This window comes from Gymnodraco acuticeps, unplaced genomic scaffold (assembly GCF_902827175.1).
Source record: "Gymnodraco acuticeps unplaced genomic scaffold, fGymAcu1.1, whole genome shotgun sequence".
Taxonomy (NCBI): Eukaryota; Metazoa; Chordata; class Actinopteri; order Perciformes; family Bathydraconidae; genus Gymnodraco; species Gymnodraco acuticeps.
The window spans coordinates 5,697,918-5,708,204 of NW_022990023.1; the positions used below are offsets into that span (position 1 = coordinate 5,697,918).

General features: G+C 39.3%; 1 protein-coding gene across 2 annotated transcripts; it reads right to left on the reverse strand.

Moving 5' to 3' along the window:
• Window positions 1-562: 562 nt before the first annotated feature.
• On the reverse strand, window positions 563-8,277 carry rac1a (Rac family small GTPase 1a). 2 transcript variants are annotated; one of them, XM_034214416.1, is made up of 6 exons: window positions 7,964-8,277; window positions 5,917-5,988; window positions 5,025-5,142; window positions 4,464-4,526; window positions 2,956-3,115; window positions 563-1,880 (listed from the first exon to the last, which is right to left on the reverse strand). In XM_034214416.1, exons 1-6 carry the CDS (start codon window positions 7,996-7,998, stop codon window positions 1,750-1,752), a joined length of 579 nt encoding a protein of 192 aa, XP_034070307.1. In that variant the 5' UTR covers window positions 7,999-8,277; the 3' UTR covers window positions 563-1,749. The 2 variants fall into 2 exon arrangements, with proteins under 2 accessions (XP_034070307.1, XP_034070308.1); XM_034214417.1 differs by lacking the exon at window positions 7,964-8,277 and adding an exon at window positions 6,251-6,291.
• Window positions 8,278-10,287: the final 2,010 nt, after the last annotated feature.

The following is a 10,287-nucleotide window of genomic DNA, read 5'->3' on the forward strand; positions in this document are numbered from 1 at the left end:
AGGAAAAGAGGGTTTTATTTTCTGACGCGGCGTGTGTTCCCTGACACACCGGGGACACATCTTTATGTATAAAATACATAAAAAAGTGAATTTTGCATGATAGGTCCCCTTTAATGTATTCACGGTCATATTTCCTCACCACATGCTTTTTAACTTGAAATAGGACCGGGTTCTTCCATATATGTTCGTCTATAACATTCAAGTCATTAAAATTATGACTTGGTTTACCCAAAAACTAGTGCATTTAGTATCAATGCATGAAGTAACGGTAACATGTTTGTTTCTACCTGACATGGGAATATTTGTACCTAAAAATATGAATTTTATTTTTAATGAGTGAATTATATTTAGATATTTGAAAATAACTAGCTTGTGTATTACACAACATTTTTGTTTAAATAAAAATGTGGCAGTACATTCACGACCCACTAGGTGGCCCTCTGATGCGCACAGGTCCAGAGAAACTAGACTAAATAAAGAAAAAAAAGCTCATCTCTTGCAGTCTTACTTATATTATTTCCCTGCACCATGATGTTTGAACAGAAATAACAAATCAAACAGATAATTTTAAATGAATTTATTTGCTTACAAAAAAAATCTGCATATTACTAGTGAAAATTAAAACATATTAAGCGAGAAGGTAAATCCACGTGTCCACTGCGCACTGAAAATGAGATTTACAGCGGCTCCCCAGAGCACCCATGCAATTTGATCATTGCTCGTTTAAAAATAAAATGCATTTGCTTCGAAGCTACTGCTCATATTGTACAACAAGAGACATCCGTTACAACCTTGAGTGCACTGGCTCGTAGACTTCATGAAACACAGTAGTAGATGTGGTCAAAATCAACAAGAACTTAGTGAGAGTTTTATAATTACAGATAGATTGAGGACGAAACAGCACAACAACACTGGCAGCGCTGCACCCTCACAGGCCCGACAGTTAGAAAATACTGCGTGTGTTCACATTCACCTGTTAGACGTCTAGCAGAGACTGCGTTTTAAATGCTTGTTACTTGTACAGAGAAATTAGTACTTAGTTTAGCATCTGCTACAAGAAAGGTTATATGTCATTTAAGGATCTAACTGTGACTGCATGATGGTACCTTGAACAGGTTAGAAACTAAGTTAATAAGGAAGAGATATTTAGTGTCCAAGGAGCGACTACAAAGTGATGACCTTTGACCACTGAGTTTTGGCAACACCTCAGTCTAGTCAGATGAAACATGTAAACAAACCGCAGCTGAAAATAAACTGACGATGGAAATTAGAGCTACTGAAATACATTTCTTGCTAAAAGTAAAATGTCATCAAGGCAGCAGGAATCTTGTAGTGTGTAGGGGAAAGAGTGCAATGCAGGACCCCCTTCTCTTAAGAGTTAAATCTTCAGTTAATTCATGATAAAATCACATTCAAGTAGTGTTTCTTCACAACGTAGGAGACAGATGATGTGAAATGTTAAATCACCCTCTCCCTCACATTCCCCAAGGCCTAACAAAGTCACTTCATTCCTGTCGATCTAAAAGGACGATACAGATGAAAGCAAACAGAAACCAGATCTGAGAGAAAAACCTTCAGCGCTGCTTAAATCTGTGAAGTCCTTTTAGATGGAGATCTGATCTACCAGAGCTTCTATGTAAGCAAGGACACGGGGTGAATAGATATGTGGGGAACCCAGCCATCCTCTCCATCTCCTAGGTAGGCGGGTTCTGACTGCAACTGTGTTATTCTACTCCCTGTGTTTCTCCCTTACAATATTCTGCACTTCCTCCTCCTCTTCTTGACGGGCGGGGGGCACAGCACCGCCCTGATGGCTTCGTCAAACACCGTCTTCAGGCCGCGCTGCGTCAGAGCAGAGCACTCCAGATACTTCACTGAACCTGAGGGCGGAGGGGAGGAAAGCAAAAAGGCAGAGGGGCAAGTCAGCAAATAAGTTTGTTTTTGTTTGCATGGCATGATCAGGGTATGTGCAGGAATCCTGAAGTCAGATGTAAAAACTTTTAAGACCTTTTTTAAGACCCTTTCCACACATTTTAAGACCTCATCGCCACTTGGAGTTTTAACCGGTTACCTTGGCGACACACTTTACCTCACATTTACTATATACAGTATTGATTGTCCTTCCTCCTTATCTTCCAACCATTTGGACGCAAACTTGCATTTCCCCATAACGATGTTGTTTAACAACCGGCGTAAACGGACCTTCGCGCTATCAAGCAGTGAGCGTGCGATGTCCTGTTCAGACGACGTCAAATCCAACGGGATGCCATAAATAAACTACACAGAATCACACTACACACCTACGCAATGATTACATTCAGGCCGACTGTAGAATACAACCTCTTTGGACCATTTATATACTTATTGAAAACAAGCTACAAAACGTAATACCTTGAGAAATGTCGTTTAATAGCCTTCATTTTCGCTAAATTGATTTATCAACTTTTAATACTTGTTAAGACCCCGCGGACCCCCTGGTGATATAACCTATTCAATATATGCTTATTTTAACAATTGAGCAAGTGGCAAATGTCTTATATCACATTTGATGATGTTGTACCAGTATTTGTATTTATTTATTTGGCAGGGACATTGCACAATAATGAACACTTAAAACATGAAATATGCCAAGTGTAAATATGCCCTCACATAAAACATTGAGAAAATTAAAATTACAAACATAGCAGTACAAATACATACAATGCAAGAAAAGTGTAAGAGTAGAATACCCAAGTATTTAGGACATGGTAATACAAAATAGTAAATCTGAGTACACTGTAAATCCCATACTACAGAGGAGGCATGAGGTTTCTAGAACAACCCTAATTCCATATAATTGGTATCAGGAAATGGATTTTAAATGACCATAATGAGTACACAAAATCACGATTCAGAGAACAGCATTCAACCATTTCTCAAAGGATCTGAGGATTAATTTGTGGTGTTTCAACTCACTTATTTCTTTAGCCATGGCCAGGCCCTGAGGGTAGGTGATGGGGCTGAGCTTCTTCTCCTTCAGTTTCTCAATCGTGTCCTTGTCGTCTCTCAGATCCAGCTTGGTGCCCACCAGGATGATGGGCGTGTTGGGACAGTGGTGTCTCACCTCAGGGTACCACTGAGGGGGAGAGGGGGGACAGTCAGCGGTCGCAGGATGCAGACAGTGTGGAATATTTAATATATTCAAAAAGGGTCATGGGTTATTTTAACATGACCGACAGTCTGTTTCTGCCTTTAAATGTGTACCTAATGGCTGAATATTTACATTAATCGCAACATGTTGAATGTCTTTTGCATAAAAGTATGCATATTGTCATTAAATCTGTAATTTTATATATTTTAAAATAAGGTTTTGTGAGTTATTTTGTATTTACATAAGAATAAAAGTAAATGTTTCAGTTAAGATTGTTGATTTGATTCAAAAATTAGAGATGTCCCGATCGGATCACGTGATCGGAGATCGGATCGGATCACGTGATCGGGGATCGGATCACGTGATTTTCAAAAGATCGGAATCGGGAGAAAAAAATCGGGGATCGGGATTTTTTTTCCTATAAAATATTTGTATTTTATTTAATGTTACAAAACAAAAATGACCATGTTCACGTCTTAAAGTCATCCTGAGGACTTAGTTTTGGTTTAAAATCACACAACATCATGTATGTGTTGCTTCTGTTGGGCTTGTTTTCAGACCTGGTTGCTTATTTCTCTCAAATCTGGCGGCAGAGTGGGCGCAGTGTCTAATAGTAGCAGTTAGCTAACGAGAGGCTACGTTCAGCTGGTGACTCGGGAGTCGGGACAGAGCAAATGTCAGGAGTTTGGAAGTATTATAAAATTGAAAGCGAAGGCAGTGTAACAGCCAGACGCAATGTTTGCAAGGCGGAGGTTCCGCGTGGTGGAAAGAACAGAGCTACGTTCAACACGACCAATCTAACACGCCACCTGAGAAACAAACACCAACAACAACACGACGAGTACACAGCGGCCACTCAGGTAACGGCACTGAAACAACCGACACTTTCAGAGACTTTTAAAAGGAAAGAGAAACTGCCCCAGAACAGTGAAAAGGCCAAAACAATAACAGCCAAGATAGCTGAATTCATGGCGTTGGATGACCAGCCGTTATCTGTTACCTTTTTTTCCTCTTAATGCATTGCATAAAGATCGGATCGGGAAAAATCGGTATCGGCAGATTGTCAAAATCAAATGATCGGAATCGGATCGGGAGCAAAAAAAGGTGATCGGGACATCCCTATCAAAATGCCTATGATATCAAAACAAGCGCAGTCACTGTTACATTAATAGGTGTGTCAGAAACTGTTATTGTGTAATGGCTAGAATCCAAGATACGGCTGTCTTGATCCTCCACCAAAATGTAATGTAATTATGAAATGTTATGCAAACTTAATATTAACATTATTGGCCGATTTGACAAACTACAGGGATGTAGAGCAGGTTTTTCTCACCTTGGCACGGACGTTTTCAAAGGAGGCCGGACTGACTAGTGAAAAGCAAATCAGGAACACATCCTGAGGAGGAAAAGGACAAACATCAAGTCACCATTAACACATTTTATAGCCACTGTGTAAGTGTTTAAGTTACTACTGGGACAAGAATACCTACATCTTTGACACTATGATGCTAAAGATAGCACACAACATTGACTTAATAGACCCCAAATGCTAAGACATGAGGGTTCACAGAACTAGACACTGTTGGTTAGATCCACACTGACTCGCTCTCAGCTCCTTGAGAGTCTCTGGCACAGAGGCCAGTTTGTTGTGGGGACAAAGAGCGCAAACAAGAGCTGCCTTTCACTTCCTGCAGACAGTGTATAGGTACTATGGATACGAGGCTCTACTCTGCTGAGTGTCTGAAGCATTTAAAGCCAGTGAATGACTCTAAATCAATGGTGGCAAAGTGAGAACAGTGTTCATGCTAACATTGTCTGGCTGATACTGGTCAGTGCACGGCAGCGGTCTGAGACGATGCTGTTGTTAGTGAAGTGTATGGATGTGTGTACGTACTGTCTGAGGGTAGGACAGAGGCCTCAGCCTATCGTAGTCCTCCTGTCCCGCTGTATCCCACAAGCCCAGGTTCACCGGTTTGCCATCCACCATCACATTGGCAGAGTAGTTGTCAAAGCTGTAGGAGGGGGGGAGAGGATAAGCTATGGAAAATGTAGTTTAATGCATTCCAACAATTTTCCCTAAAGGATAGGGCTAGGCCATTATTCAATATGATAATTGTTTGTCTTTTAATGGAATCATATTGTGGTGAAATAAAGTTTAAATTCATAAAAACATATAGAACACATAGCAGCACATACTAAATCAAATCATACCACGGCCTGTCGTGAGCTATTACTTAAATATATATACTTTATTTCTCTTTACTTGAAACATCTTGCTTCCTCAAGTTAATATTTGGCACAGTAGTATGGAAAAAAAGCTTTACCATTAATTATTTTGTACTATATGTTTATATAATCACCCAACAACTTGCTATATATCAGGATATAAATCACTATCAAGATGTGGAATAACATAATAGGATAGAAGATTTCGGTTCCCCAGCCCTTCCAACATTACCTAATATATTACAATATGGTGAAGAGACAAGGCAAGGCAAGTTTATTTATATAGCACTTTTCAACACAAGGCAATTCAAAGTGCTTTACAAAAAATGAAAGAGATTAAGAAAATGGCATTTAAAATCAGTCATTAAAAAGAAAAGCTAATAAAATAAACATTAAAAGAAAAAATACATGGTTCAAAGACAGAACTGATTGCTGACCATCTTATCACAGCTGTTCATGAGGTGTGTGTGTGTGTGTGTGTGTGTGTGTGTGTGTGTGTGTGTGTGTGTGTGTGTGTGTGTGTGTGTGTGTGTGTGTGTGTGTGTGTGTGTGTTACTTACACTGTTGGGATGTACTCTCCAGGGAAGGCATTGGTAGTGTAGCTGATGAGCAGGCATGTTTTCCCCACAGCCCTGAGATTAGAAAAGATCAAAAGAGAAAACACAAAGATGAGAACTAAAACATGTAGAGTATATTCTTAAATGGACTTTAGGCAAACGCAAGGCAGTTTCTTAGTATGTGTATTGTATGTTTAACCTGTCTTGCCTGACAGGTTAAACAGTCAGGGAGGTCTAACCTGTGTTGCCCCACTTGAGTGCAGTTTCTCCCCATGGGATGATAGTTTCATATCATCCATTTTTTGTATTCATGTGCAATATCAATATTTGTGCAAACCTATCCTCATACGTGGAAAGTTTCATTTGTTGTAATTGTAGTTCTTCCTCCTGTTGTTGCACTGTCCATTCGCTGCACAAATCACCCTGGTACTTCCCTGGTTGTGGGACTCATAAAAGGTCATCTTGTTTTATGCCTACACTTCAGATTACATCATCAGGTTATACATCAAAGGCTGCTTTAAAGCTTTATTGTAGTTGGGTTTTCCAAAACAATATAATGAGTTGGAAAAATAAGTTAAGGCCTTAAGTGACTTTGGTTAAGGACAAACGTACAAAGTGTGTGAAATGTCTCAATAGTGAAAAATGCAATTAGTTGTATACAATGTTGAAAAGTAACTTAGTACAATACTTAAGAACAATTTTGAGATTCTTGTAGGTGGATATTTTTATTTCATGCTACCTCATTATACTACTCAAATACTGTACATTTTACATTTATGAAACAGCTTCAGTTGAGAGTGGCAGGTTCATTGTATTAATGTGACAACTAATGATTTATGATGTACTATTATGGACTTACTGTAAGTATAACAAGTCATTAAAGGGTAGCTCCACCTTTGCTACCAGCAGCTAATTAGAAATGAAGTAATGGATTACTGATTACCATCCAGTGATATCATTATATAATATTGCGAAAGCGGCCATTCTGCAAAGGGATAGTAAAGTGCATTTACTCAAGTACTATAACAGTACATTTGAGAGACTAGTACTTTACTTGATCATTTACTTCACTAGATTTATTTAATAGTAATACCTTTAGTTACTTTTGCAGACTTTAGTTACACCTTGATTAACATTCACAAGCTGCAGTATACAACTTAATTAAAGTTAGCTGTACCTTTAACATCTATAAATCAAAACCCATAATACATATTCATCTAAATTACAGCCAATCAGCATGATGAGTACTTTTGGCGCTTTAAGTCTATTTTGATGCTAATACTTTTGTACTTTAACTTGAGTAACATTTGCAATGCAGGACTTTTACTTGTAAAAGAGTGTTCTTACACTCTGGTAGCCTACTTCTACTTTTACTTATGTACACGATCTGAGTGCTTCTTCCACCACTGCTTCTTCATGGGTCGGGTTATAAAGCAGCTCGGTTAGCTGTCGACATGGCGGCCTGCGTCATGTCTAATAAATGACATGCTGTGACCCATCTAGTCACACCTAACCGGAGCATGTAGATAAATCTGTCTGACCCAGCTGGGCTGCAGAGCAGGCACAACAACAGCTGTCGCTCAACTTAGCATGTTATCTGGAGCTTCATAGCGGGTAGACAACTGTGTGAAAAGGGGGTCAAAGACCTATGTTATAAACATGAGTCCATTTTGGGCGTTTTGTGGGTGGTTAAAATAAGGTTGAAAGGGTGGTTTTACGTCACGTTTCCTACTGCCTTAGCATGTTATCTGGAGCTTCATAGCAGTTAGACAAGTGTATGAAAAGGGGGTCATCGACAACAAACAATGTTAGCTGTTGAACCGCTTTCATATAAGCCAGTTTTGGGCGTTTTATGGGTTAAAATAAGGTTGCAAATATGTTTTTTACGTGACCGTCCTCCACTATCTTTGTTTTCTAGAGCATGTTAGCCGTTAGACAACTTTTGGTAACCGGGTCAGCAAAAACTAACTATTTTAGCTTTTAACTGCTTTAATATGAGTTTAATTAGGATAGTTTAACTGTTTAAGGTTACAAATATAGTTAGACTTACCCGTCCCCCACCACCACACACTTAATGGCCTGCATTGGTCTCCTCTCTCGCTAGCAACCCAGCCAACGGTAGGTTGTTTCAGTTAGCTTAGCAGAGGCTAACGGCGGCTAAAATAAAACCAGCCGGTGTCGCTTGGCAACGTAACCAAAGTGCCTTCGACTGCGCTCCAAAAGTTAATATAATGTCGTCGTTTAAGAAATGTATCCAGATTGTGTGTCCTTCTCAGCAACACCCGGTGAAACTCCAAAGTTGTAATCCGAACAGGCAACACCCAAAAAAGAAAAAACTCAGGAGGCAAGATAGGGGAAAAAAACGCCCACAGATGAGAGCTGGAGCTCGGAGATCCCTGACGGTCACATCCGGTGAAAGCAGGTCGGAGAAACACTGCCATCTACCGGTGACTACAGGAAACACACCAGGTGACAAGGCAACTCAGGTAGATCTATTTTGGTAAATAGAGTGATGGGAGAAATATGAACATACTTTTCCCAAATGAAAAATATGGAAGCCCATTTACGCCATTAAAAAAATAACATGAAAAGCTAGGCTTGTGAGGAAGAATTTGAAAATCAAGTAAGTCATTTTTTATACCAAGTTATTTTTTCGATATCATGTCATTATTGTGCAAACTAAGTCAATATTTAGAGATACTAAGTCATTTTTCTGTGATACTAAGGGTACATACAAATACTAAATGTGTTGAATAAATTAAAGTTGGCATTTGAACATGGGGTCAATATTTAAAAGCAGGACTTACTTTACTGTACATGCAGTATTGCAAAATCATTCACTGCAGTTTCACATGTGACCACAAGAGAGCAGCGTTTTACTGTCTAACTAGTTTATGATAGTATCCAAATGTTACACACCTCTCCGTATCCATAACAGTTTGTTGAATGTAGAAAGTCTCAGGCATAATCTTTGTAATGGTTTTATTTCTCCATCAAATACTCACGAGTCCATGGCAATCAGTGTAGCAAATAGTGGAGACAGACAGACAGACAGACAGACAGACAGACAGACAGACAGACAGAACAGACAGACAGACAGACAGACAGACAGACAGACAGACAGACAGACAGACAGACAGACAGACACACACACACACACACACACACACACACACACACACACACACACACACACACACACACACACACACACACATACACACACACTCTCACATACATTAGTAACCTTGACTCTGGACAATGTTATTGGGGGATTTTCCAGCAAACAACACATTAATAGGATAAACATCAGCATTAAGTTGGTGGTAAAAGCAGAGGAGAGAGATTAATGAAGGATAAACCGGCCTGTCGTCGGCACATCAGGGAGTCTGTAAAACACTGTGGGACCTCAGGATGTCAAACTGAGAAAATACATTAAAGAGGGTATCTGCTCCGAGGCAGTGTTCACGCATCTTCAGAAAGAAATAACATATTATAAAATTGTAATATGTATTGAATGAGTTTCATAGACACATTTCTGAGTTGTTAGTATTACATTAAGTGCCTCCTTTCAGTGCAATACATCTTTGTTTGGCATTTATCGTCATTATTTTCCAGGCTGAAATATTAATTTATTTAGCAATTTCATTTTTGCTTTTTGGACTGGAGCTCTGTTGATTGTGTTTGGAAAGGTTTTTCTGCTAGTCCACTATTAAAGTTAAGTTTGGGTTATTAAAGAGACACAAATAAACAAATACTTTCTTTCTTCTTATCTATGTATCAAGATTGGTTTAATGTAAATGGCCGAGTATAAGAGATGTCTGCCTTTTCTCTCATGTAAGGAAACTAGACAGCACTCTGCTTGTAGTGCTCTGAGCACCAAAAAGATTAATTTAAAACTCAACAGTAATGTATCTGTCAAGATTGAGAAATCATGACCTATATACACAAAACCCTTCAGAGACCTTGTTGAAAGCATTTCATGTAGGAACTATTTTCTTTCTACTGAATTACACCCACCAATCATATCATCATAAAGAATGAAGCATCTACGTTGGTTTAGCATCAAGAAAATAAGGTTAATTCTAGCCTGTCCTTGGAAGGATTGGTACAAGAACTTCCTATAAGGTGATTCAGAAAGCGTTGCTATTGTTAAAGTGAACTTTGTTGGCGAGGCTTTTATTATGCACTGTCACGCTCAGCTCTCCACCTGCCTCCCCGCCGCCCTCACCTCCCTCTCACACTGCCTTTCTGAGAGTCATTGTATCGCATCATTATGTTTAACCGTTAGCTCTCTAAATAATCACAGAGGTTTAATGACCCCTGTCATGGTGCTCTCATTTGCATAGGAGTCCGATTGACTGTCTGCAGGCA